At 47.3% G+C, this 26,403-nt stretch overlaps 8 protein-coding genes and 1 non-coding gene across 9 annotated transcripts; 6 read left to right on the top strand and 3 right to left on the bottom strand.

Moving 5' to 3' along the window:
• Positions 1–118: 118 nt before the first annotated feature.
• FOXG_07450 (uncharacterized protein) lies at positions 119–457 on the top strand (the record flags this gene model as incomplete). Its single annotated transcript, XM_018386035.1, has 1 exon — positions 119–457. One exon carries the CDS (start codon positions 119–121, stop codon positions 455–457), a length of 339 nt encoding a protein of 112 aa, XP_018243131.1.
• Positions 458–843: 386 nt separating this feature from the next.
• FOXG_07449 (uncharacterized protein) lies at positions 844–2,214 on the bottom strand. Its single transcript, XM_018386034.1, has 3 exons — positions 2,007–2,214; positions 1,642–1,950; positions 844–1,593 (listed from the first exon to the last, which is right to left on the bottom strand). Exons 1-3 carry the CDS (start codon positions 2,159–2,161, stop codon positions 999–1,001), a joined length of 1,059 nt encoding a protein of 352 aa, XP_018243130.1. The 5' UTR covers positions 2,162–2,214; the 3' UTR covers positions 844–998.
• Positions 2,215–2,970: 756 nt separating this feature from the next.
• On the top strand, positions 2,971–4,700 carry FOXG_07448 (uncharacterized protein). The gene has a single exon (XM_018386033.1). It carries the CDS (start codon positions 3,113–3,115, stop codon positions 3,938–3,940), a length of 828 nt encoding a protein of 275 aa, XP_018243129.1. The 5' UTR covers positions 2,971–3,112; the 3' UTR covers positions 3,941–4,700.
• A 3,778-nt stretch (positions 4,701–8,478) lies between these two features.
• On the top strand, positions 8,479–9,685 carry FOXG_07447 (uncharacterized protein; the record flags this gene model as incomplete). Its single annotated transcript, XM_018386032.1, has 3 exons — positions 8,479–8,767; positions 8,818–9,223; positions 9,274–9,685. The coding sequence occupies 3 exons, from the start codon at positions 8,479–8,481 to the stop codon at positions 9,683–9,685; spliced, it is 1,107 nt and encodes a 368-aa protein (XP_018243128.1).
• A 946-nt stretch (positions 9,686–10,631) lies between these two features.
• On the top strand, positions 10,632–11,357 carry FOXG_07446 (uncharacterized protein; the record flags this gene model as incomplete). Its single annotated transcript, XM_018386031.1, has 2 exons — positions 10,632–10,704; positions 10,756–11,357. The coding sequence occupies 2 exons, from the start codon at positions 10,632–10,634 to the stop codon at positions 11,355–11,357; spliced, it is 675 nt and encodes a 224-aa protein (XP_018243127.1).
• A 1,409-nt stretch (positions 11,358–12,766) lies between these two features.
• FOXG_07445 (cyanide hydratase) lies at positions 12,767–14,872 on the top strand. The gene is made up of 3 exons (XM_018386030.1): positions 12,767–12,869; positions 12,916–13,009; positions 13,059–14,872. The coding sequence occupies exons 1-3, from the start codon at positions 12,822–12,824 to the stop codon at positions 13,985–13,987; spliced, it is 1,071 nt and encodes a 356-aa protein (XP_018243126.1). The 5' UTR covers positions 12,767–12,821; the 3' UTR covers positions 13,988–14,872.
• A 1,076-nt stretch (positions 14,873–15,948) lies between these two features.
• FOXG_19486 lies at positions 15,949–16,038 on the top strand. The gene has a single exon. It is a non-coding gene; the product is annotated as a tRNA-Arg (tRNA).
• Positions 16,039–16,886: 848 nt separating this feature from the next.
• FOXG_07444 (uncharacterized protein) lies at positions 16,887–19,110 on the bottom strand. Its single transcript, XM_018386029.1, has 2 exons — positions 17,590–19,110; positions 16,887–17,533 (listed from the first exon to the last, which is right to left on the bottom strand). Exons 1-2 carry the CDS (start codon positions 18,980–18,982, stop codon positions 17,034–17,036), a joined length of 1,893 nt encoding a protein of 630 aa, XP_018243125.1. The 5' UTR covers positions 18,983–19,110; the 3' UTR covers positions 16,887–17,033.
• Positions 19,111–19,443: 333 nt separating this feature from the next.
• FOXG_07443 (uncharacterized protein) lies at positions 19,444–22,494 on the bottom strand. The gene is made up of 14 exons (XM_018386028.1): positions 22,211–22,494; positions 22,147–22,161; positions 21,785–22,097; positions 21,320–21,734; positions 21,178–21,266; positions 21,096–21,127; positions 21,017–21,046; positions 20,910–20,962; positions 20,779–20,862; positions 20,386–20,734; positions 20,157–20,332; positions 19,906–20,107; positions 19,635–19,857; positions 19,444–19,582 (listed from the first exon to the last, which is right to left on the bottom strand). The coding sequence occupies exons 1-14, from the start codon at positions 22,459–22,461 to the stop codon at positions 19,493–19,495; spliced, it is 2,322 nt and encodes a 773-aa protein (XP_018243124.1). The 5' UTR covers positions 22,462–22,494; the 3' UTR covers positions 19,444–19,492.
• Between the last annotated feature and the right edge of the window lie 3,909 nt (positions 22,495–26,403).

Raw genomic sequence — 26,403 nt, 5'->3', positions numbered from 1 at the left:
CCAGATCCGGAGACATAGACAGCGGGACCAGACCATTGCTCATGTATCTATCTTGGCTGGGAACAGAAATACCAATGCTTGTCAAGATACGTTGAATCTTGTGATTCGGCTCATCCTGATGGTCGAACTGGGCAGTTTAGAGAAACCTTCTGGGTTCATGCACCCAGCGGGCTCACGGCGTCTATCCCTCAGGGACAAGAATTCTTTGGACAGTCTGACTGAAAAGGTGTTCCCTATCTCACTCCAACAGTCCTGCAGTGGCATGACAATGACACCGGAGTTCTCTGCCTGGAGTCTTGAGAATGTTGCTGAGATCAAGATTGAGTTCACCGATAATCTGGCGGATCATTTGCGTCTGACCAACAACAACAATCAGCTATATACTTTTCATCATGTGGCGTTCCTCGAAGCCCAGAGGCACAGGTCAGTTTCTCATGTACATCTATGCATAATCTAATATCTCAAAGCATAAACTCCCAAGCCCCCGTTCTTCCGCAAGGACTAGCCGAAGAAACCCTCAGAACTCTAGCAATACTATTTCCACAATCCGACCACTGGGCAGCACTACGCTCCAACCGGAAAAAGCAAGTTTGGTTAGAAAGGCTCTGCACGCACTCAAGCCGCGTGATAGATCCCCAGCTAGCTTGGTGCGGGACTCCCAGCGGAGAGAGCAGATATCTCTCAAACTTTTGTTTTTGGAGAGATCGTCTACTAATTCTAAAGGAAGAGTTTGATCATTCGACACCGGATTCATTCTCTCAGTGGTGGTATGACCGACGGAATGGAGTGCAATGGCATAACCTTTGGGTTGCCATGGTGGTCTTGGGACTGACGGCTGTGTTTGGACTGATACAGTGTATTCTTGCGTCGATTCAAGTATATAAAGCATATCATCCTTAAAGAATACCGAATAAGGCATTACAAGAGCCAAGACCCGAGACCTGAGTGATATAGAATAAAGTCGACTCACTAAAAAGACATACCAAGCTCTATATATTCTATAAAAACAAGGTAAAAGACATGATAATGGCCATCATAACAACAGTAAATTCCGATGACAGCTTAACAGCTCCACTGCCATATCCAATATTCGATGAGTCGTTCCCAAAACCTACGGTGCGCAGCCAAACAGGTGTCTTGTCTTCAAGACTGAGTGAATCAGAGTGGTATGCATCAATGACCCCAGACACGCGGATTTGTATGAAGCCATGAGCACCGGGATCGCTTGTTGTAGGCCCCTGCCAATTACTCACGTTAGGCTGCACGTATGGAATCGCGGAGAATACAGCGTCCATAGTTAGGTTAGCTGTCTTGTCGTCGAACATGACGCTGATGTCGGGCCATCGAAAGTCATCCCAGTCCTCCGCCTCCCAAGATCGGAACTCCTGCACGCTAACTCTGTAGTCACCGCTTAGCTCAGTGGTGTTGCATACTGGCATGGTGAGATTTAGACTCGATGAGTACGATTCCGGCAAGTTGCGTTCAAGTACCGCACTGAGGTTATAGGCTCCGGATTTAGTCTGGCTAGTCGTGAAGTTGAAAATATCAGGGCCCTTCCCTTTGTGGGGGCGCCAATATCCATCTGGGCTTGGACTGCATCAAAGTTAGACAATTTTAAGTGAATGATAGTAGTTAACTCACTGAACAGAATAAAGGGGAAATTGAAGTCCCCCAGATTGAGATGAGTACGTAAAATCAGCACCAAGAGAAGATACATTAAACCCCGCTGAGGATTTTGGGATAAGCGTTAGCCAAAAGATAACAGAGTTACTACCAGCGTTCCATTTGCCCTTCTCAAGGATACTCAGAATAGCATCGTATTTGACAGTCTGGGTCGAGTTCTTTAGCTTAGAACACAGATTATCAGTGTAGTTGGGGCCGAAAATGGTCTCGTTCCAGACATCTCCAAAGATAGGTCTCAATTCGACTTCTGCGGTCGCGTTATAGTAGCTATTAAGAAATCATTTAGCTAAGTCACCACGCTTTTCTACCGCAGCGAGACTCACGATCCAACCCATTGATAGAAGTCGCCGAGGCCTGTAACGTTGCGAGGACGGTAATTAGTCGAGTTGTCATAGTTTTCGTCATCTTTCGCGAGGCATAGAGTCAGCAGACAGAACAGGATTGTATGCAGCTGCACTATTCGATTAAAACCCAACATTTTCGCTCCTAGCTTGTATGTACAGTATGTGGTGAACTTGCGGTGGATGCAGGAACAATGCGAGTTTTATCCATCAGCATGCCAGTGTCAGATGCGCCAATGTGGTACGGTTCATCTCGCTTAGCCTGTTCTGTGGGCAATGAGCTTAACTCTTGTGCATCTAATTGGTGCCAAGCCGACATCAATCCACTTGACGGCCAAGCAGCCGGCTTGGCTGTCAGACAGACACAACCAACAAGTCGACCATCTCATCTCAGGAAATAGGAGCCAAGGGGAGGCAAGAAAGCTTTGAACTTTTTATCCTAAAGAATAAAAAGACTTAAGTAAATTACATAAACCTTAAACTATTTCTTTTTGGCACCTTGTCTCAGCGTAAAATGTTTTCCTGGCCGGGGAACTATTGTCAAACCTTCTACGGATATACAAATCATCAGGGACATGGAGCTCGTTTCAAGGTCATTTATATCCTGTTGCGTTGTGTCAAGGCCAGTTAAAGTTTCCCTGAACGAAGAGAGAAGTAACGCCATGTCTAGACATAAAGTATTACAAAAAGTGTTTTTTTTTTCTTCCTCAGCATAACAACAAACACCTCAACATAACACAAAACAAGGCGTCATACACTACGCCCAAACAACACAGCAAACTTAAATACAAAGTCAACACATCATACAACTGCTGCCACAAACCTTGATAGATATCCAAGTGAACAAGTGGCCTCAATTCACAAGCAGACATTACCTATATAGAGAGCAGATTCGCCTAGGCTAGCTTGTTCCACGATGTCCCAACCTTTACACCCTGCACTACATCATCCCCATCACTAGTCACCATGAAGTTCGCCTTCTACCGCGACGTCCTCAGCCTAATGATGGGTAAGCTCGGCCTACCTGGCGCCGACAACTTCGGCAGAGAAAGCAACCAACGGGGCGATCCCTACTTCTCGACACAGTCATGCAAGGTCGACCCAGAGTATCCAGCTGCAAGCTTCTGCAGCTCCCCGCCGAGATCCTCGCTGATATCGTCGACCTGCTAAGCGACGACAGGGCATCGCTGGAATCCCTTGCGCTGGTCAACAGCGATTGTCAGCAACTTGCTCGCTGCTGTCAATTCGCCGAGGTAAACTTCGACTACAGCCTCGAAGCAAAGCAACTTGCTTCCCAGCTTGTGGAGGACAAATCGTCTCAGCTGTCCAAACCCGGGATTGGCGCTTGTATTCGCAGAGTTACTTTTGCATCTCATCCGCACCATGTCGCACACACTCATCGTGAGCTTTATGAGTCATTTTACGGCGATGACGCTCAATCAGTCGCCGTAGAACAACGAGAAGTGCTCTCTGATGAGGCGCGTGAGGAGTATGTCGTGGCGCGAGCAGCTGCAGTCGAGGCCATCTCATCATTGCCAAACCTTGAGACTCTCAGCTGGAGAGATCAATTTTCTTTGGATAAGAGCTTTTTCGAAAGGATAACGCGCTGCTCGGCGCAGCACATCGACCTGAACAGGCCGGCAATCGATGACGCCTGGTCTTTGACGCCACCTCTGACACCCTCGACCTGGCCACTCAGGTCGCTGAAACTCGACGTTAGTATGGCGCTGGATAAACGGAATGAGATTGAAAAGAAAGGCGCGACTGGGACGCATCACATGACAAACTTTTTCTCAACCTTGTTCCATCTCTGCTCACCTACCCTCGAGTCTCTGACTGGACGTATATCGACCTTGCCAGAGATGGCGGCGTCCTTGTTTCGATCGGAGAGTCAGTTGTATCGTTTCCTCGCCTGAGATACTTGAGGCTCCAATTCGTTAAACTCGACAGCGTTGCTATTTCATCTTTTCTCGCAGCGCCTCTCAAGTCCCTTGACTTGGACGATAGGGTATTGAATAATCCCTCGACCTTTGATTGCAAGCCTTTACGAGACCTTGAGGACTTTGCTGTTTCTCATCCGCCACAAAAGGCTTCAGCTTGTAAGCGCATCGCAAAGTTCATCTCGCAGCACACTGGACTGCGCAGACTGTATCTCCACGAGAGCTCGTCGGCTCAGGGAGGGACAGCGTATCTCGATGATGTTATTCTCCCCACACTCAGCAGCCTCGACTTCGGTAACCTCAGATCGCTATATCTAGCATGGGGAGAAGCTCAAATTCCTGAAAAGTCCCTACGAAGAATCGGGCGACTTGTTTCTCTGGAGCAACTGAGTCTCAGTGCTGGAAAACCTTCCGGATGGCAACACCAATGGCTCGTGGATCACGACGAACTTCGTCAGCATCTCAGGCAGCTCCAAGGACTCACCAAGCTAGCACTGGTCCGCGACACGTGTCCCGTCCCCGTCCCCTACCCCGGGCTCCCCTCCGAGACCTACTATAAGATGCTGTTCGCGGGCTCCGAGGAGAGAGAGGATGCAGAAGCGAGACCAGACCTCGATATGGACCAAGACACTGAGTCTGACGCCCAGGAGGGTGAAGGTTTGCTGAGAGACATGGAGGAGATATGGGAGAGAGCTCATCGAAACCGTATGCTTGATCAGGCTGAGAAGTACGCTGCTGTCTTTCCGAAGCTTGAGTGGATGTTTTGTGGGCAGCGACCGATGGGGTTCATGAAGACACCTGAGGGACAGTGCGAGTTTCGAAGAGCAGTGCCTTTGACTCAGGGGAGGGATGAGTGTCGTACATATCGACAGGCGATTTTTAGAGGCTCCTACTAGATGGGGAGTGACTTCACAGTAACTATGGATTGATATGGACAATAAACTGGCTGGCTTCTTCTGGTCGTGCTTCCAAGTAGGTTTTGCTCAACAGAGCACCTGTATCTTACATTCTCTCTTTATTCTAGGTATGTGATTTGGCTTTTGACATGACGGTTTAAAGTCGCATTCATTACACTTAGCTGGAACACTCTTGGCAGCATTGCCATTTCACTCGATGTTGAATGAGTTACTTGCAAAGTAAGAGCCTGCCTTCTTGAGAATCCCGCCACGAGCATTTAAATCCTATGGCTACCCTAAAAAGAGAGTGTTTCTTTGCTAAAAGAATAAATAGCCACAAACCTTTCGGCAGTACCTGCGATTTAAATAATGTAGAAAAATAATTACAAGATAAATAAAGAGTTATCTGGTATTGAAACAATATAATTTCTGTTGCAAAGGTGAAATTGCGTGTGATAGTTTTGCATGGCTGGCTAAGAGCAAGGTGATAGAAATTATCCGACGTCGGGGATACGTGTGTATATGAACAACAGTTCATACAATTGGTTCCTACAGTCTGTACAATAGATCATATACGCGCACAAGGACCATACATGCTAGCTATTGCAGATTTGTGATTGAACATGTAGAAGTTGGACTGGGTCGAGGCACTGTGCATTCAGGATAAGCGATAAGATAAGATAAGAGCCGATCTTTCGTTGGAGCAACTGTCCCAGCATTTACGAAGGAAATGAAAGATGTCAATCTTATTCGGCTCCAGCATACTCTCGAAAATTTTGCATTAAAGTCGCGATGCAACTGGAGATGTGAGGTTCATGCGAAAACATCTCCAATTGAGATCGCAACCCGGTCTATTGGGTCACCTAAGTCCACCCATGCCAAGATTTGCTGCACTATCTCAGATGAGCACCAGGATTTGATAGTTCTCGGCGCGACATCTCCCGATACAACATAGGACAAGAATACGATATCGAACCCTGAATCTCCCATCAATTGAACACATGGGGAATTCGAAATCACAGACCCATGGCATTAATCTCACAGAATCCACAGCAACAAGATCCTTCGACAATTCCGATCTATGATTTGCTACCAATATACGAAACCAAGGATCCAATGATTAGCGCGTGTTATACGCCGAGGCTAGAACCCTGCCCAGGACCAGGTAGCTGGTTCTAGCAGTTGTACCGAAATCTTGGTACCTGAGGAGTCGATCAGTGGATGAAGGATCCATGCTGAAGATTCTGGGCCGTGAGATCTACTACGAAAAGAGGGGAGGGCTATCTCTAGACTATATATTGTATGTCACTGTTCCTCGGAGGTAGAGATTTCTAGTTGGTTCCGGGCATTAGTTCCGGCGGACTATGCGCTGCGAACAGCGATCTATTCATCAGACTACCTGTGTACAGTCACATGTCGATTGAGTCCGCCCATCTCCCGACGATTCGCGATGTAACACCAACAGCTTCATCTACTATGCTGATCCCTCCGGTTACACACTTTCCCGAACGTCGGGTCCCAAGATCGCCCAAGCTGCACAAAGTCCGGGGCAGTACGGAAGTCAAAGCGCAACAGGGATCTCTGCTCTCAAGTTTTCTTTTTGCTCCCGGGAAGTAAATCTCGCAGACTAAACTGAGTCTAGCGGAGTTTGCCTCTCCCCGGTGGAAACTAATGTACCTAGACCTTAGTGTAAACTCTATTGTCGAGAAAAGCCACGAGATGGAATGTCTGCCACGTTTTTTACTTAAGGGAGAATGTTCTGAAACTAGCCCTGTGAAATGATAGTAGAATGGCGGTTTTAATTGATTCTGCCACGTTTTTGTGACAGTTTGTTTCGGGGGAGGTTCTGCATGTTTTGCAGGCATCGTGGCAGAGAAATATCAGCCACTGCACTAGACTACCGGGGGTTAGACTCTATCGACGTGGGCGAGTCATGCCGGATCCATTTGCATCGCGCCGCAAGATTAGATGAGGGCGACTCAACACCAAGAGCGCCACTCTATACGATGGATAATGTCCTTTTCTCGGCATCAATTCTGGTGTCGAGAGCGGATGATTCAAAGGCCGCTCAATACACTTGGACATTGTGCTTGTGCTGACTGTCTTGCTCACCCAAACGTGGACCAGAAATACATTGTCAACGAGGATTAGTATGTAATGGTCATCAATAGAACGAGCCGTCAACAAGTATATACCACCGATTGAAGCACATAATTCCTTCATCTTGTCAACAACATCAAATGCTTCAAGTCATACTCTTCATCAACCTTCTCAGCTTTGACTCGCGATGATCTCTCTAGACGCCGCGATTCTTCGGATCGTGCCAAGTTCACCGTTCTCACTACCCGGCATCCTCGGCATTGCCTCCGCCGAGATACAAAACGAAACCATGCCTAACAATACTTTATCCAGTTAGACATCAATCTCACCAAAACACAGGGGGGGCGCTGTTGACTCGTGCTGAAAAACAAGGCAAACAGGTCCAATTACTAAACGAATGCTAGGTATCAAGGCGCCAGCGTTGTTAGCGTCGTCTCATAAAATTATGGCGTTCACAGGTAAGTGCACGTTATAGAATAGGTTTGCATGTTCTATTCTCAGCAATTTGTGTGTGCTTTGATCTTTTGGAATGCTTGGCTGAATCAACCGTTGGGCGAACAGACAGTGGGAGATCTACAACGGGATATCGCGAGCGTGATTCGAATCTTGATCATAAATGACTGAAAAAATACCAAGACACTAAAATAAGGGGGCAACAAAAAGGATCCACGATTTCCCGTGATCTGCAGCATTGAGTTGGAGTAAGCTTAGCGGGGAACCAATGACTCGGTCAATTTTACACCGACGAAGCTCAGGGGATTGGAGCCCAATGCGATAAGCAAGGCGGCCGATTTGCGAATATCTGAGTTTATGAGCTTTGATGAACAAGGATTTATGCCTGAAACCTGTGGGTGATATGCTTTTCTGGGTATGACGCTTAGACGGCATGGAACCAAGAAACTCTTCCATCATCCGGGGTACAGCAATGTCTCACAGATGCCCTCACGACTCAAATACACAACTTCTTATTGCTCATGCAAACACTCTTGGCATCCGATATTTCCATTGAAGCCAGCGCTATCTATTCCCATGATTCAGGGGCCATCCATGAAATATACTTTCTTAGCTGTTTGCCCATCTCATCTGGTCTCCCAGTCTAGCTCCCCAAACTAGTCTCGGGGCGACAGAAATACGAGACACCTCTCTCAACCACTCATAACACAGTATGATGAAACCAGATTTGCTCATCCTTTTTTCTGTCCCCCGCCGGCATCTAACTAGTCTGGTCCGGACTCCTCACGCCGTTTTTTTCCCAGCGCGAACCACTTCAGCCTCCAATGGTGATCGGCAGTACCTCCAGCTAGAGAACTAAAAACAGGGGCTTTTGGTTTTACTAGTCAGATACTACCGAGACTACTGCATCTGCTGCAGATTCTGCAAGCCTGTTTCTTAAATCCAAGCAAGGAGCCTGCTTGCTCTTTTTTCCTTTTTACCACATTCCTTTTTCAGCTGTTGCATTCCGTTTACAGCAGCTGTATATCCTTCTTTTCTTTTTTCGACTGTAAGCCTGACGTCAAGATGACAGGAAGAGGCTTCCTCGTCCCTGACAACTATGTCGACGATCTTCCCAATGAGACCGACATGAACATCGCCTCCATCGCCTGGGGCTTGTCGCTGGGTATCACGCTCTTTAACATTGCAAAGGCGATTCGACAGACGAAATCTGCGTGGAATCGAAGGAAGAGGGTCACCAGTTACATTGCGTTGATTTGGGCGGAGATTATCTCGAGTTTTATCTTGGGTGTTATGTGTTGGTTTTATCTGAGGGGTGATATTGAGCCGAGCATGCAGTTTTTCTTCTTCATCAGTAAGACTACCCGATATTGAGGGGCTTGGGGTATTTGCTAACGAGTGTAGTTGTCTGGTGGTCAACACAGGTCCAGTGTCTTATCCAGATCATCATCAATCGAGTTTCGCTATTGATGGTTGTTCGATCCAACGGTACAAAGCTCAAATGGCTCTGCTTCCTTATTCTTTTCGCCGTCAACATCAGCGTGTTCTGCATCTGGGTCCCCGCTCGACTACAGATTAGCGAGGCTTATATCCACTTGAACAACATCTGGGATCGATGCGAGAAGGTCATTTTCGCTATCATGGATGCTGTCCTTAACTTCTACTTTATCTACGTCGTCAAGCAGCGACTTGTTGCCAATGGTCTTCAGAAGTATACTCGTCTGTATCAGATGAACATGTTTTTGTGTGGTATTTCCATTGCTTTGGATGTACTGCTTATTTGCATGATGTCTCTGCCCAACGGCTTTGTGTAAGTTCATCAACATCACAGAGGATCTTACCTGTACTGACTCTCTCCAGTTACATTCAATTCCATCCTCTCGTCTACCTTCTCAAGCTTCACATCGAGATGAACATGGCCGATCTTATCGGAAAGGTCGTTCGCGCCGGTAACAACGACCAGCGCGGCGGCCACGACTACTCCTCACGATCACGAACGACCGGAACATCACGACCTCACGGCACACGATTCGGTCAGACTCTCGCTAGCGCTCATCACCGAACACATATCGAGCTTGGTGAGGAGGATGAGTATGAGCTCAAGGAGCGTGAGAAGATTGAGGGTATCAAGAAGACTGTCGTCACACAGATTGTGCATCAGGGTCAACAGCAGGATGATGATGATTCTACTGCTGAGGAACATAACGATCGCGCTGTGAGCGAGGCCAGCTCGACCAAGCATTTGCATCAGCGGAATTATAGCGGTGTATAGAACAGACACATCACGTAGAGGATTGACACATGGAATGGGATATACCCAATAGAATATTTATATAGATTTTTTTTTAATGTGTAATGAATGGCCAAAGGCTTTTTGATCTTCAAATCAGTTCACTATTGATGTCTCTTGATGCCTCGATATGATGCAGTTGCGAGCAATTGTGCTGTTGATACCTTTTGAGCCATGACTCTTGATCAAGATAATGGTCAATCTGGATTCCGGTGGAGGTCTACAGCGAATGACCTCTCCCGGACCACTCCGACCCCGCCGAAGTAACCGTAGCATCCGAAAGCTTCGGCGAACGATCCAAGCCACATTTATCCCAACAATCAATAAATCGCAGCTAATCTAGTCAAGACGTTGCAGGATTCTAGGCAACCAGACTCAAAACTCTCTAAGCAAAACAGGGTCTACCCTCCATCATGACTCTCGCCGCGCGTCCCGTGATTTTAGCACTGAACTAAAACATCTAAGCTATTTTCTCCCCGGTCCAATCGTTTCAGTAGTGCAAAGCCTCGATCAAGCTTGGGATATCGTGCGCGCTTATTGGTCGAGTTTACGACGTACGCTGAATACGCTTGGATACGCTTGCTGACATACGCTTGAGTGTGTGATTGGTCAATTCAGAGTATTTGTCAATTGAGCTGAGTGTTGGAGCTGTAGAGGAAGGCATCGCCAACTGAGGCTATGCTGGAGGCATTATCGCACACGCAGATTTGCGCAAGATTTCAAATTGTTATGCATGTAGAAGCGATGCAGAAATCAAGATCTTTCTCTATAAAGCTTCGCGATAGCATCATCTTCAATCGACAATCTCTGTATCCTACCATTAGATCTCAAGACACTGCTACTCGTGCCATTTCATCTTGACTACTACACAACAACACTTGAATCACTTCAACCAACCAAGATAATCACCAATCAAAAGGAAAAAAAAATGGGCCTTTTCAAGACTGCCGACTTTCGTGAGGAATGCGAAAAGAGCGCTCGCATCCTCAAGAGCTTCGTCGGTACGTACTATCAACCTGTCTTTCTCATCTCCATCACTTAACAAACAACAGACAAGAACAAAATCCCCTCCAAAGTCATCAGCAACGCCAAAGGCCTCGCTATTTTCACTGGCTTCAGAGCAGGAATGTACTTCGCAGGCGCAGGCGGATCAGGCGTTGTCATTGCTCGCCTCCCCGACGGATCATGGTCATCTCCCTCTGCCTTCTCCGTCCGCAGCGGTAGTGTCGGTCTCGTCTACGGCATCGACGTCTACGACTGCATTTGTGTCCTCAACACCCAAGACGCAGTCGACGCTTATAAAAAGTCCGAAGTCAACCTTGGAAGCGCCGTCGCTCTTGCAGCTGGACCACTTGGAGGAAACGTCAACATGGGAGATGTCAAGCCTGTGTGGACATATACTAAGTCCCGCGGTATTTATGGTGGTTTGACTGTTGATGGGACGGTTATCAAGGAGAAGCGTGATGTCAATGCGGAGTTTTATGGAGTGGATGTTCCGTCGGCTCAGATCCTTGAGGGGAAGGTTAATAGTGGTTGGTCACCGAGGATTGTTGAATTGTTGGAGGTGGTTAAGAAGGCGGAGGGGAAGAGTGCTGATAAGAACGTTTTGCAGGGGATCAGCACTGAGCCTACTCCCGGTGACTTGACGGAGTAGCATACTGGAGATGGCCCGGGTGGCGTTCGGATCGGATCTTCTTTTGAGAGACGCGGAGAACTGTTTACTTTGCATATAGACATGAATTGACTACTTGAGACCCCTCTCCATGTTTATAATAAACTATGCCATGCGATATCTGATTATTAGCGCAAACATTTGGAGGTCCTAGCTAGTTTAGAAGGCCTCTCTTCCTGCCTTGAACTTTTACTCCGATAGCTTTTTCATTATCAAAAGCAGATACCCTAAAGTGACAACCAACTTCGACTTCCATGTCTCACTATCTATGCGTAGATTACCTAGTAGTTTCGAATAATCATCCGTGAGCTTACGTCCGCGCAATGAAAGACGGAGAGACAGATCACGTACAATTTGGGATGTCATTTATCACTAATCAACTGCATCTTGGTGCATACATGTCACCTATCTCTGCAAGAAGCAGTAAGAAATACCACGTTCTCCGCATTATTGATTTTAGGTGGTGTAGGGTGAGCTGACGGGTAAGTCAGGCAGTTGTCTTTGCTACCTTGATCATTACGACTATCATGCAAACATAAGGAATTTCTCAATAGGAATTGACAGAAAGAATAGGATTGGCAGTATGTGTCATACAGTAAAGCTTTAGCTAGTTTTCATATCAATGGCAGTGCTTTTGAGACGATTGAAGAGGAACGCCGTTCATGATTACTCAGAAGTCGGAAGTGGCAATATACACAAGGGTCAATATCACGACCTTGACCAACGATCATCACAGCTAGGTGACATTATGGTCAGCTCAATGCTTCCCAACAAGTTGCCTCGCACATTCAATGAAACACATGTAATTCATTTCTTCTCACGGAATCTCAATCCCAACAATCGTCCGCCCCAATAATAACACGGGCATTGTCGGAACAGTAATCTCCTCGGGATCAGCGGAACGACGTTGCGATTGTGTAAATCAATGCATTCATGAAACCACAAGACCTCACGAGCTTTCACGATATCCATTCCTCGCCGCCTTCCCCCAGAGTTTACTACACGGCGCCCGCCGCATCGCCGCACGACTTATCAATCTGCGGGCCGCACCAGGCCGCAGCGGCATCTGCCCTCCAAAATTGTGGACTATCAGACGATTATGCCGCCACGGACATTTTCGGTAAAGCCTCTCCGGCAATTCTCCATGGGCGGTAGATCTTGGTGCTTTGATTCTATTGGCTGAAAGGTCTGATATGCATGGTAGCTGTATGTGAAACGATATACATCATGGTGCAGATATCATGAAGCTCGTGCAGATACGGGAGACCTCGGTGACTCGGACTGTAACGCTGGGTGAGATAAACAGTCAGTGCTTTGTATACATGTACTGATGTTCATTGTGGTATAAATATCATGGTGCCTCGCTCAGTTTGATCTCACTCATCACCTCACAGAACTTCATCGCAAACACCAATCTCAACAACAACCATCCTATCAACCTTCAACATGGCTATCACCAAGTACAAGGCCGCTGCTGTCACCTCCGAGCCTGGAGTAAGTCTAACACTTTCAACCCTCAAACACGACTGACAGTATCAAGTGGTTCGATCTTGAGGGTGGTGTTCGCAAGACCATCGACTTTATCAACGAGGCTGGCCAAGCTGGATGCAAGCTCGTCGCCTTCCCCGAAGTTTGTAAGTCCTCTCTCATCCATCGACCCAACCCCATTAATAACACCTCCAGGGATCCCTGGATATCCCTACTGGATGTGGAAGGTCACCTACCTCCAATCCCTCCCCATGCTGAAGCGCTACCGCGAGAACTCCATGGCCGTCGACTCTGAAGAAATGCGCCGCATTCGTCGCGCAGCTCGTGATAACCAGATCTACGTCTCCCTCGGTTTCTCCGAGATCGACCACGCAACTCTCTACCTCGCTCAAGTCCTCATCGGCCCCGATGGTTCCGTCATTAACCACCGTCGCAAGATCAAACCAACTCACGTTGAGAAGCTTGTCTACGGCGATGGATCTGGCGATACCTTCATGTCCGTCAGCGAGACTGACATTGGCCGTGTTGGACAGCTCAACTGCTGGGAAAACATGAACCCCTTCCTCAAGTCTCTCAACGTCTCTGCTGGTGAACAGGTTCACATCGCTGCTTGGCCTGTCTACCCTGGAAAGGAGCGCCAGGTTGCTCCTGACCCTGCTACCAACTACGCTGATCCCGCTTCTGACTTGGTCACTCCAGAGTATGCTATTGAGACAGGTACTTGGACTCTCGCTCCTTTCCAGCGCTTGTCTGTTGAGGGTCTCAAGATCAACACTCCCGAGGGCGTTGAGCCAGAGACTGACCCTTCTGTTTACAACGGCCATGCTCGTATCTATCGCCCTGATGGTAGCTTGGTCGTCAAGCCTGAGAAGGATTTTGATGGTCTTCTGTTTGTTGACATTGATCTCAACGAGACTCACCTCACCAAGGTTCTGGCTGATTTTGCTGGTCACTACATGCGCCCTGACTTGATTCGTCTTCTGGTTGATACTCGTCGCAAGGAGCTCATCACTGAGGCTGATGCCAATGGCTCTATTGCTACTTACACCACTCGCCAGCGCCTGGGTCTTGACAAGCCTCTTGATGACAAGAAGGGTGAGCAGGAGACTCCTGAGGTCGTCTGAGTTAAGATTCAGCTGGAGACAGACATCACAGTCGACATAGCCTCCTCGCTGTGAGCAGGGTTCAAATCCATACCACGAAATCCACATATGGATCCATAATGTGGATCCATATCCATTCCATTCCATTCCACGTGGGCTTCAGCATTTCCATATCCACGCCACGAAGCCCCTTCCACATGTTCCACATGTGGAAATCGTGGAATATTTTAGGTGGGGTTCGAAAATACCTTGATTTCCTTGTGAAATCCCGCATATCCTAAGTACTTTCTATCACCCACAACAACACAACATCGATTTGCCACCCCATTTTCCTCCGTACACAATGAGTCCATTCTGGGGGCTTCACTGTTACTCGCGTTACTACCCCAAATCGAAATGGCCACTCCCCATCCTACCAAGTCAACCACATCCGTTCCAGAACGAACAGAAGAGGACAATCAACGGCTCTTTCAGCTCTACAAAAGCTGGATCTTGACGGAGAGAGACGGCAAGGCGCGTCTATAGGTATATCGGTTCGGCTACGAATATCCAGCATAACAAGAAACAGGAACGTCGGTGGGTGTGTTGCCTTTGCGTCAAGCAACGGCGGATTTTAATGGACCAATGACAAAAACATTGACGTCACCGAGGGCGGGCGGGACCCATTAATTACCATTGTTGGACGAAGTAGGTTTCCATTCCACGAATTCCACAATATGGATCCATTTCCATAATGGATCCATTTCCACCCATTCCACATCGAAATTATTAGTCAGCATCCATATCCACGCCATATTCACAAATGTGTCGTGGAGTGTCGTGGATTTGAACCCTGGCTGTGAGTGTCAGATGTAAGATAGATAGATAGTGTTGGATACAAATTGAAAATCTGAAATATGTTTCATGTTATCTCAATTGCTAGGTTTTGTCTTGTGCATTAAGTGAAGCGCAGTTGGAACTTGTAAGAGGTGTTTATAGCTGAATATCTTTGGATTTTGAGGCTATAACGAGAACTACTTATATAACCCATCGTCTCATCATAGAGCACGACCATTTGTGGAAAGTATCAGGTTATATTTCCTTGAGGCTATGTGAGAACGATACTTTCGTGGAACGTCGGCACTGTTGGTCCTAAGATGATTGGTGGTTGATTGGGAACGTAATAATTGGACTTGGGACAACTGGTTTCGGGGTTACCTATCATGGTTAATGTAAGGCGACGAGAGGTAATTGATATCCTTACAATCGTTCTTTAACAGTTGTACCAGCATACATCATCTGGGCTGCTCCCAGTACAGGCTCCATTGGGACAACCTTGAGAACACTTGCGAGGATCGGTGTAGAGGCATCTGTTAGCCTCTACTGCGTGGAAACCAGCAGCAAGTAAGAGAAAAACAGTAGCCAAGTTGATTTGCATTGTCGGTGTATATTGAGCAATAAGGTAGTGTCTGGTAAAGAAGTTTCAGGTAGGATGTTACATAGACTGAAGATAAAAGATCCGAGGTGGAATATGCGCTTAGCTTTGTTTATATATATTTCTTATGTGGAGCAGAACTATTACTTCTGTATCTACCCAACATCTTACAAAGGGGCAGTGGATATAGGTATCTCGTTTCCACTTCTTTAAATAGTTAGATTACACTCCATTTTGGAACAGGAACGCGTATTAAATGGCTTTCTTAAGAGCGCAATTCAAGAGCAGTGGAAATTAGAGAGCTGCAAGTCGCCTATATGCAGCTTAGTACGAACTCCAGGTAGCTGGCAAGAATTAAGTCAGAAGGGAGCTTTAAGGTATAGTGGGCTATAATTTTAGCCTTTAACCTGGCAACAACAATACTAACGACATGGTAGAAGGGAGCTGTAAAGGTTGGTAGGAAAGAGGGTGGAAGACGCGATGAACTGATGGTGATATCCTGAGAAGACTGGATGCAAATGCGTTCATGATGTCATTTGTCAAGCGAGAATGATATCCAATAAGATCAGGCCGCGTGGCCTAATGGCTAAGGCGCTAGATTTCGGTCCTCAGCAACTGATCCCTCTAGAGATTCCAGGTTCGACTCCTGGCGTGGTCGACTGACACAACTGATTAATTCTTTTTTACGTTTGCTCTGATTTTTAATCGTTCAAGTCTAATAATTTTTTTATTAGTTTATTTTAATTGAATCGGCGAGATTTGATATAGGTGAAGCCTTCCTCGTGATGCCCAATTTGAGCATATCCAGTTTTAAGAATGTCCATCCTCCCTTGACATATCTCTACTTCCTGTATGGAATGCGGCCGCAATTCTGATGCGACATCTTGTCAGGAAACGTTGCATTGGGCTTTAGACATGTCTTGGAGTCTGTTAACTTAAGTTACGGCCATGCCCTGCTGATTTGAAGAGATGGCCATCTTGCCAAAATGCCCATATAAACGCCTTTTCACCTTTTTATAGTTATTTGGCTCTCACAAGCCATTCTCCATTGACCTCATTTCCTCTGGCTTGTTCTCGTCGCGATGAAGTTCATTACCATCATCGCAGCGTGCTCCACATGCTTAGTTTCTGCTCGATACATCCAGATTCGCGATGAACTTGGTAGCTGTCACAACCGAACCGATGCGCGAAGAGATGCGCGCGCCGCAGGGTGCACAAACGTCAGCAACTACGATATCAGCGGAACATTATGCAATCCCTTCGGCTGCGATTGTGACTGGGGATGTATCGAGAGTGATGGGGTCTATGACACATGGAGATCACATAAATGTCCCAACAGAGTAGGAGTAAGTTAGCCCCAATGACGTCGATTCACTGCTGGGAGTCTTCTAACATGGTATCACTGCAGAGCGATGTATGTAGTGAAGATTAGGTCCTCACGGTTTAGCTTTTCTGGAATGGAATGAATTGAGAGCACCCTTTATTTATCTTTCACATGGAATGCTACCCGACACGACACCATTAGGCATGCCAACAGTGGAGGTGGAGCCACAGATCAAGATTAGCGTAAATTAACCTGCTGAAGTAGACTTGTCTCAGATTGGCATGGAACGAATACCCTCATGTATCTGCTTGCCTCATGAAGGCTTAGAACTAAAACAAAACCTCTCCTCCTAATATACTCCCGCCAGACTTTGGAATCTTCAATATGCCTTGTCCAACAAGTTCCTGAGCCAACCTTGGTATGAGGCCATCGCAACCTTTCGCCACCATGATGTCAACTGTCACAGGCAAGCTCTCCTCATGGTTAGTAATATCACTAGAATACGGCACTTCCCCAATTGGATAGACACTATCCGGTGCTTCGCTAAAGATGGAAATTCTGCTCAATGTCCAGCCGAAGGGAACAGTAGGAGGGTCACGATAGACGTCGCGCCGGCCGAAACTCCCAGTGCTTTCGGAGTGTAGTAAGATGCTAGATGAGCATCGGTGGGGATCTTTATCCTTTGGAAGAACTCTCTGGTTGAACCAGTTCATGAAGACGGTTTTGTTCCTGATGGCGTCGTCGAGGATGGAGTCTGGCTGGCTTTCGCCCCATGCCCACCGCACGCTAGGTGCTGGGTCTACGTAAGGCAGGCGACCATCATGAGCGGCTGTGGACATTCACTAAGTTAGTTATAAAACCCACGTCTTGCACATTCTTACATACCAGCGTAGTCTCTGAAGAATGGCTCTTTGACTAAAGCAATCTGCTCCTTGGTAATAAGAGCAGCATAGGTCAAGTTCAAAAACTCCGTCAACGGGGTGTCTCGAACGGACTTTGGACCGGTTGAAGCCCAGTGCTGACTGATGTTATATTCTGTGATATTGGTGGCCAGTAAATCAGCTAGATCGTTGGCGAATTGGTGCAGTATTGCGCCCTGCGGGGTGTCATTGCGTGGAAAACCTGCAGTATAAATCGTCCGCGGGTACTGAGTATTCTTTTCCGAAAAAGTGGTGTAGTTTTCTTTATACATGGCCGCCTGCGCTGCTCCCCAGATCTCCGGATCGCGAGTCAGGAAACCCGCTGTGTCCATCTTGGGTGAAAGCGGCATCACGTGGTCCAGACTGACAAGGCCATGAGTAGGCCTATTGCCAAAAACTCCTGACACGCCAGCAGGTCCACGTATAGAGCCTCCAGTGTCACTCCCAACAGCAAGTTCCAGCCAAGGGTAAGATGCTATAGATGCTCCCGCACCCGACGAGGACGAGGATGGACCTTGGTACCCATCTCCGCGTGGGTTGAACGGCGCAAGGTACGAGACCCAATCTGCCGTTGGATTCTCCCCATTCGCAAACTGGGAGAGCTTCTGCGTACCGACAATGACGGCTCCAGCGTCGATTAGGTTCTGGATAGCTGGTGCTGTCTTGTTCGCCGCGGGATAGAGGTTGTACCAAGCACGGTTGCCCCGAGAGCTCTTGACACCCTTGAGGTCATAAAGGTCTTTGACTCCCACTCGAACGCCTGCCAGCGGCTTGTCCTTCGTGCGGGTGAAGTATAAACGTGACGGAACTCCAATGGTGAGAGAACTGCTACCGGGAGCATGCGCTGGGAGAGTCTGAAAGGTTCCGTCTGGAGACTGGAGAATCGACTCCAGAAAACTACCGGAGAAGTCATCGTAGAGCCGATACACTTGATGCAGGCTTCCTCTGTATGGGTCTAAGAAGTAGGGCCCAGAGGGAATTCCCGGAGCTTTATCCCAGCAAGATACGACCGATCGAATACCTGCGAGAAAGTTTGTCGTTATTGATTTACAACCAGGCGACTTCAAAAGTACCACCAATTCAGAGAAAGCAGGTTGCCAAACGTCGTCCTTTTGTGCCCAGCTTGAGAACAGTTTGGGGAGATCATCTTGAGCGGCATTATTGCCAACGATGGTAACGGGCACAAATGCTAAAGAATTTGTAGCGATGGTGGATGGGATGAGACTGGTTGGTAAAGTCTCTCGAATCGATGGCGATAAGAAATAGTTTGTCCCGTTTAGGCTCAAGGATATACCATTGGGTCGGAGAAGCTCTGCCACTGCTGGGAGGGCTACGCTTAGTAACGCGTTGAACCGCATGACGGGCAATAAATATCTGGAAAAAGACCGCAATGGGGCTGAAAAGGAATGTGTGAAGTTGCAAAATGGAACTCCAATTCTTATAGGACAGATAGATAGTCGGTCAAATAAATGCCGTGTAAACTAGGATGCTGATAGCTATTTTCATGGCGGGGATCTCGGATCAATACTGCCGTTCATTTCTATTACATAAGTTCGAGCGATGCTACTGTAAAACAGCAGATCTTGTCCTCATTCAGTACTCATTTGATAAGGTTGCATCTTGGCATTGAACTAGCTTCATTGAGCCACTAATTAGAGATAAGAGGCCTATCCCAAGAGGCAAGTATATTCATAGCTTCATTATACAGTGTGTTTTGAATTGGGTTTTGGTATAACTGGTTATGCCTTACATGTAGTGTGACTTTCATCCACTACGTGGAGGTAACACCAAAGCCTCATTCCCAGCTGCAATACACCAAATTCCCTCCAAGAAGCTGACTCTTGCTTACCCAGCGCTTCAGAAGTAACCTAAGCACGATCCGGCTTTGATCCATCGAAGGGATACTTCAAAACGCTGACGCTGTTGGAATAGCCCGACAGATCCGGGTTAAGCTGAGCCTAAAGCCGACCCATTAGCGCCGTGCAGAAGAAAAGAAGACAAAGAACATACCAAATCAACAGGGCACGTTGCCTCTTTAGCCCCATATCTCGTAATCTCAGGCTTCCCATCCGTGGTCTTGATGAGAACCTGCTGCGAACTAGCCTGTGACGGATCACCAAGGAGATAGTTCAGCGGCTCGATCAACATGGCCGAGTGGGCTGTCGAGAAGACGGTATTGGGGAGATCGCCTGTGTGAGGCATATGGTGCATTCCTAGGTTGAACCAAACGACACTGTTCTCATCAGCTCCAATCCATGATGTAAGGCATAGTTGCACTTACATGTCCTCCTGGTCAAGTGACTCGCTGTTGAAGTACTTGTCAAAGTCAACCTGGGGGTCTTCGGGGGTGAGAGAGTTGTACGCTCCCACGGCGTATGTTTCGTTGTCTTTCTGGCGAGTAACGTAGAGATGATGTGTTGTGTGGTGGGCTGCGTTCTTGGTGACGGAGGAATCCTGAACAGTGAGATATGCCACGCCAGACGCTATGGATGTTAGCTGGAAGTCTGTATCAAGGTTATCGGAGGAACTTACCTGGTACGATCCTGTATCCTGGGTTTTCACCATAAGGATTTTTTTCGTCCTTGTTAACCACAGCGTACATCGCCCCGCCATTGGGCGACCAGTTGATTTTGCCATCATCTTCATTCTCAATGAAGCTCTTGACTGCCTTCATAGTGTTACGCGTCTGACCATCAGACCATTTATACCTATTTCCTCGCCGTCAGCACACTGCAGTAAGCTCAAGCACGAATAACCTTACTTCTCAATCGTAGGCTCAATAGTAACCTTCTGCAACGAGTTCTTCTCACCCAAGATGTCGAAATCAGCCTTGAACGTGATAACATGATCATGAAGAGACCCAGAAAGACTGTCGTGGATCTTGAAACCGTAGTCTTCGTTTTCAACGTAGAATGCTGATGAGATGTAGCCTGATGCTCTGACGTCGACTTCAATTGAACCATCGAGGTGGAACTGGTAGGTCGTCATGTAGTCGTAGTTTCCGATGGTGTAGATGGCGCGGATGTTGAAGGCGATGTTCTTTGTCACGGTGGTGTGGCCGGCCCAGGAGTGGCGTTGGATAGGGAAGCCCTTGTCGATCTCAAACATGCCTTGCTCTGTTAGCTTGCATGAGTGATAGTAGGTGCTAACTTACAGAGGCCGTCTTTCTGGGTATATGTTGTCTCGCCTGTAGTCTGTGTGACGTTGAGGTAGTGCGAGTATGCTGGGCAGTCGTAGCCTGGTCATGTCAGCGATAGGTGGTTCCTGGGTCAAGTTGGGTCCTACCTTTGACGAGAGAGATCATAGTTGGCCCGAAGCCAGACATGCTGTCGAAGTAACTAAGAGGTGGAGGTTAGGAAAGTCAGACGTGTAGAGGATGGGTCGTTATTTACCAGGTTCCGGACTGTACTGGGTCGATGCCGCTTTACATGATGTCAGCAGAGTAATGCGAGATTGTGTGGAGTAACTTACGCATAATGCGCGATAGCCTCATCAAGTCCAAGCTAAATAGAATAAGTTAAAGTCGCGTAAAGCTCGAGATGAGATCACCTACCTCATACATAATCCTCTTGCCCTTGTATCGAATGTCGTAAAGTCGCAAGCCATTATCTCGTGTAATACTAACATAGAACGAGAAATCCACTGACACAGTCTATCAGCAAGGTTTCAGGGGTGATCTCCAGGTATGAACTTACTCCACGTAACATAGCTCTCCTCCTCATCAACAGCAAACCTCTCCTTTCCAGACTGAACAGACGCCGGTGGAGCTTCATCATCAAGAGGTAGAGTATCACCATGCTTGTTTGTGTGCGCCCAAGGCTGATCCAAATTCGCTCCTAGGGGCTTAAAATCAGGCTCGGCAATGACCTTGCGGAAGTCATCAAGGTCTTTGTAAAACTCGTTGTTGTACACCCAACCTGTCACTTTCCACTTGCTGGGATCACGGCCTGTGATGTCTGTCCTTAAGTACAGACCCAGCGGAAGCAGAGAGATTGTGTCATAGATGCTGGTGACGGGTGCATTGAAGCCCTGCCACATGATGACCTTGTCGTCTGTCACTGTGAGAGGGGCTGCGAAAGCTAGGGGGATCTGAAGTCCATCCTTGACGGTCTTTGCTCTGTCAGATAAATGGATATAACTTATTCGAAACCATGTCTCACCAAATTCCAGAGTCGCTTCGTCACGTCCTCTGCGCCCTTCATGATCTCGAGATTGAAGTTGCCATAATCCTCAGCATCAGGGTTGACAATTGGGATTTTACCATCACCCGCCCTTGTGTTGGTGTAGGTGTACGGCATAACATACGAGGCGTTGGTGATCGGCAAGGGGCCAACCTTGAACTCTTGAACGTAAGCGCTTTCAACAGCACCAAACATGATTGCAGCCAGGGCGTAACGCTCTGGGGTACCAGTGCTGTTTGAGAGGAAGGGGAGGACATCGGTCTTGTTGGGCATCATAAGCTCAACTGACATGCTTAGGTTGTTGTTAGTAAGTGATGATGGGCATGTATTGCAAGACTTACATCTTGTTATCTCGGCTGTGAAAGGTATTAGTTATTTGCAGTGACACTGGGATTCAAAACATACCTCCCCGCATCCTCTGCAGCAGTCAAGTTGAAACCTGTCGCATTGCTATGCAGAAGGGCAAGCACATCCTTAGTTTCCTGGGTGGTTAGACTACCCCAGAAGTTCTTGTGAGGAGCACTCGCGGTGGTCTGGCCTAGGGAACAAGCAGCTCCAGGATCTTGTTTCCGACTCTCGAGCCTTCCAGTGGAAAAGGCTGCGCCAAGAGCTAGATGGCCCAGAGAAGCTGAGACAAAGAAGTTTGAGAAACGCATCTTGTCAGCTGGATGTCTGATTGCGAAGAGACATACGAGGATGGGTTGATTCTATTCACATTGGGGATAAACATGGCGGTTTATATAGAGATGTACAGATCCATAGACCCAGACCTTGACTCGTGTGATATGCCTATACCATGTCGGTGAGAATATCCCCACGCTGTTCATCGTGGAGATAACACATGATCCGACTGCTAGATGCGTTAAAGAAAGCCCTTCCCAAGAACCTTGTCATTATCACGGCTGAGTGTAGTCCCTTCACTCCAACCTCAGCTCGCAAGATATTGACAAGAGTTGCAGAAACGAATCCCCACGTTCTATATGATAGATGATAAGGTTCATGCTGACAAGGCCAGAGTGCATATACCTCATATCTCAGACTCCGCAGTATACAGCAAGCCACATCTTTAGCGAAGGCTTTATGAACCTGCCAGCCCACGGAGGTTGCAATCCGGTAGGCATATGTTGTACTTCACGACCAGACACAGACAAAGATAACCGATATATTCGGGCCACTCATGATTCACGCATCGGGAGTCTTATCTTCCGGATCGCTAGGCGAGCTTTTTGAGTTTACTGTGGGAAACAATGGCGTTTCAGGAGATGTACAAGTGCATGTTGAACAAACGATACCACGTGGGACCTGGCTGGCCGGTACTGCGTGTACATGATCCGGCCGGGCCTTTTGTGTGGGTGGTACGCTGGGTAGTGAAGAGTCGGAACCCGGAACTACTCGGAATGGATATTGGTGGAGGGCCAGCGATAATAATTACAGTCCTTCAACTCCAATTGGTCACACTTGATAAATCCTTGATATAAATACACATCTTATCATACTGATACTGGTAGAACCCCTAATATGCCGTGGGTTATACGCTGTTATCTTAAGCTTGAATGGTTTATTCTCCTCCCTAGCGACCTTTGCTACCGAGAGTCTTCCGAACCCCACACAATTGATCTTCACTGTGGAGCATTGAGTATGCACCTTTTACTGCCCTGATTGGCTACATCGTACTGAAGTTAGCTCCCATTCGCCATATGTAGGTTTGGACCCCACATGTCACCCTAGACTGGGACCGGGGAGATGGAACAACAAGTCATGATGCAGGTGGGAATAGTTCATCAAACAATATCATTATATGCATTACTCCACAGATATGGTTACATCAAAACAGGAACTTCTAGGCAAGGAACTTCTCTAACCGAGTGGTATTCTCGCTAATGAGGCCAGTAGGTGATCTAGAAGGAAACGAGGTACCTGGATGCAACGGTCTTGCTCCGCAGCTTCCATCCTTCCAAGCAAACCTGTGTCATGACATCCCCAACATTAAGATCAGAACGTACGATTGTGACAAACTGCAGATTTCTTCTTGGCCCTTCTCTCTAAATATAGAAAAGGAGTGACACTGTAGCATGCTTTAATATGTTGCGGAGATTAAGTAATAGCAACCACCTTGCTGCAGTTCAGAACGGAAGAGACCCGCGGCCACTGACTCAGGGAATCAATGACATAACTGAATTGAGTTTGTTGGCATCTCCGTCTTCCTACCCAACAGTGACAGAAGTATATGATCTGTTAACCGACTTGGACCTAGCCAGCGCGGCAGGACCGGTGGAGTGATTATGCAGTCCCAACCTTGGTACACGATAGAGCATTTATGTCTCGTAATTGAATCAACATAAGCAATATCATATCTCTTGACTATCAGTATCCTTATCATTTAACCACTACCCAGCTTGGTCAGATGCTAACCTCTAGGCAAGAGCTATTATCTGGAGGTGAACAAAGTATGCTTATCTCCTGAGACCCAGGTTAGAGAGATAAGATTGAAGATCCTTCGTGGAAAGGTTAACTGTTAGACGTTAAACTTTAGATGCGCCGCAATAAAGAGGCGCGGGGTGATTCGGAAACTGGAGGCTGATATCTATTTCCGAAAGGTGGTTCCGACTCTCTGAGCATATCTATAAAATATCACAGAAGCAGTGTAATAATTAGTATTATATTACAGGAAGAATATATTTTATTTCTCTTCTGATTCTTCTTTTTTTCGGTCATAGTAATAGAATGTAGTATTAATATACAGCTTTCTGGAGAACTGTCCCGTTATACTCTTTGTAGGGTAGTAGCCATAAGATTTGTGCTTTTGCAATGTTGTAGTTGTTAAGATGCAATGGACTTTTGATGCTCTACCTTGGTACCGACCGGAGATTAAATTAGACCATGAATTGAACTGAACTATCACTCCTTCACACCAAGCTCGTCATTCCACAAAGATTTTATGTTGCAAATGTACAATGACTAACACAGCTCTGAACCGCCCTCACCGCAGAACTCTAGGTCGTTGCTTGAGATTTCGGAGTATGACAAAGCGATTCAGTCTTCAATGGCGAACGTAGGGAGACTTTCTACTGTGCACGATCCGGGTTAAATGACACAGACTTGTAAGCAAAAAAGTGATGAAGCAAAGTTCAATGCACCAGCTGAACAGCAACCAACCGTGGCCCCTCCATCAAATCCCATCCCCGAACTTGGCATCCGCCGATCTGGACTGCTGATGTCCCGGGAATAAGATTGTTGTCTGAATGTGGAAATTGGACATCAGCATGAATGCTTATAGGGTAGGGCTGAGACTATCAGCAAACTGAATCTTGAAGATGGGTTGCAGCCATTGTAAAGGATGGCCAGCCACTAAGCCATGGACAGATTGAGTTCATCACTGAATATAACGTACTGACCATTTCCTTCGGGGATACGAGCTTAGTGCCAGAGCCAAAGTTAATTAACTGCTCTAATGCGTCGAATGGAGCCTCAGTGTGTATTCAGCTGTGATTGTCTCCCAAAGGAAGAAAGTGGAAATTAATACGAGCATCTTACAAAGGTAAAAAAGAAGCATAAAAGAGTACCCCGCATGATCCAATTTCCACCATGCCATTCTACGATTCCCGTCAATGCGAAGTGGCGCCCCCAGATTCCAAAACCGTTCAAAGTGGCGTTGTGGCGTCCCCCTGAATGAATAACTGCGCTTCTTTCACCTTCCTCCGCCCTTAACGCCTCACCAACTTGTCTCCTTAACGCTCGTACCTTGACGTTTTGACCACGCCGCTTAGACATAAACTGTTTGTTGCTATTCCCGTCTCAGGAGGAGAAGAAGCAATGTTTGCCCAACGCGAGGGTCGATGCTTTTCAGCTGTGTGCAGCCTCAAGATGGAGATGGAGTGATAATTTCCTCCTTGACTAATCGAAGCATCGCGTTATGGTGATACTGTTCCTGGATGGTGTGCTAGTGCAAGGGACAGAGAGGGGAAGGAGAAGAGACAACAGGTTCAAGCTCGGTAGATGATTGAGCCATTTGGCAATCCAGAGTATCGTCTCCCGCCAAGGCCATCGCTCTGTGAGTGAGATCGACACCAACACTGGGGTAAAGGACATGCGACTAAGCTGCAATCCACCCAAGCACTTTAGACGAACTGGTTCACACAGCAGAGAGAGAGAGGTAGATTGGGCCATTGATTGTAGACAACGAAAGTCAAAAATTATGCTTGTTTTGGGGATCCAGATCCGTCATCTCTGCACCAACGCCACCAACCAGAGTCTGCGCCACTTAGCTCCCGGTCATCAGTCCAAGCGCAAGTGTGCATCCCAGATTCTCGGATGTCGCCCATCGCTTTGATGGCAGGCGGTTGGTCCCTCAGAACAACAAAGAAGTCTAATTCCAGACCTCGTCACTCAGCGATAGCTTCACCCTTTTGAGCATCCCAGCTCAGCCATTTCTATGAGCTATCGATTGACTGACGCCTCCGGACCATCGGCCACTCCAATTTACTCAGTGATGATGGGTCTAGACTTGAATTCCTATCAAGAAAATAACCAAACAACGGTAGCGAATGCTTTTTGAGGTATAGCATCATGCAGCATGTCACCAGATTGCTCTTGGCATT

Source organism: Fusarium oxysporum, chromosome 4, assembly GCF_000149955.1.
Source record: "Fusarium oxysporum f. sp. lycopersici 4287 chromosome 4, whole genome shotgun sequence".
Taxonomy (NCBI): domain Eukaryota; kingdom Fungi; phylum Ascomycota; class Sordariomycetes; order Hypocreales; family Nectriaceae; genus Fusarium; species Fusarium oxysporum.
This window is presented reverse-complemented; position numbering and strand designations above follow the sequence as displayed.

Excerpts from the sequence above, each read along its gene's own strand:
- FOXG_07448 (XM_018386033.1), top strand. The coding sequence starts at position 3,113 with ATGCAAGGTCGACCCAGAGTATCCAGCTGCAAGCTTCTGCAGCTCCCC.
- FOXG_07445 (XM_018386030.1), top strand. The coding sequence starts at position 12,822 with ATGGCTATCACCAAGTACAAGGCCGCTGCTGTCACCTCCGAGCCTGGA. Across the intron at positions 12,870-12,915 it reads CTGTCACCTCCGAGCCTGGA|TGGTTCGATCTTGAGGGTGG; the intron begins GTAAGTCTAACA and ends GACAGTATCAAG. Across the intron at positions 13,010-13,058 it reads CGTCGCCTTCCCCGAAGTTT|GGATCCCTGGATATCCCTAC; the intron begins GTAAGTCCTCTC and ends TAACACCTCCAG.
- FOXG_07444 (XM_018386029.1), bottom strand. The coding sequence starts at position 18,982 with ATGCGGTTCAACGCGTTACTAAGCGTAGCCCTCCCAGCAGTGGCAGAG. Across the intron at positions 17,534-17,589 it reads ATTCTTCAGAGACTACGCTG|CCGCTCATGATGGTCGCCTG; the intron begins GTATGTAAGAAT and ends GAATGTCCACAG.
- FOXG_07449 (XM_018386034.1), bottom strand. The coding sequence starts at position 2,161 with ATGTTGGGTTTTAATCGAATAGTGCAGCTGCATACAATCCTGTTCTGT. Across the intron at positions 1,951-2,006 it reads TTCTATCAATGGGTTGGATC|CTACTATAACGCGACCGCAG; the intron begins GTGAGTCTCGCT and ends ATTTCTTAATAG. Across the intron at positions 1,594-1,641 it reads TTTCCCCTTTATTCTGTTCA|TCCAAGCCCAGATGGATATT; the intron begins GTGAGTTAACTA and ends ACTTTGATGCAG.
- FOXG_07443 (XM_018386028.1), bottom strand. The coding sequence starts at position 22,461 with ATGCGTTTCTCAAACTTCTTTGTCTCAGCTTCTCTGGGCCATCTAGCT. Across the intron at positions 20,108-20,156 it reads AGGATACAGGATCGTACCAG|CGTCTGGCGTGGCATATCTC; the intron begins GTAAGTTCCTCC and ends TAACATCCATAG. Across the intron at positions 19,858-19,905 it reads TCACTTGACCAGGAGGACAT|TGTCGTTTGGTTCAACCTAG; the intron begins GTAAGTGCAACT and ends TGATGAGAACAG.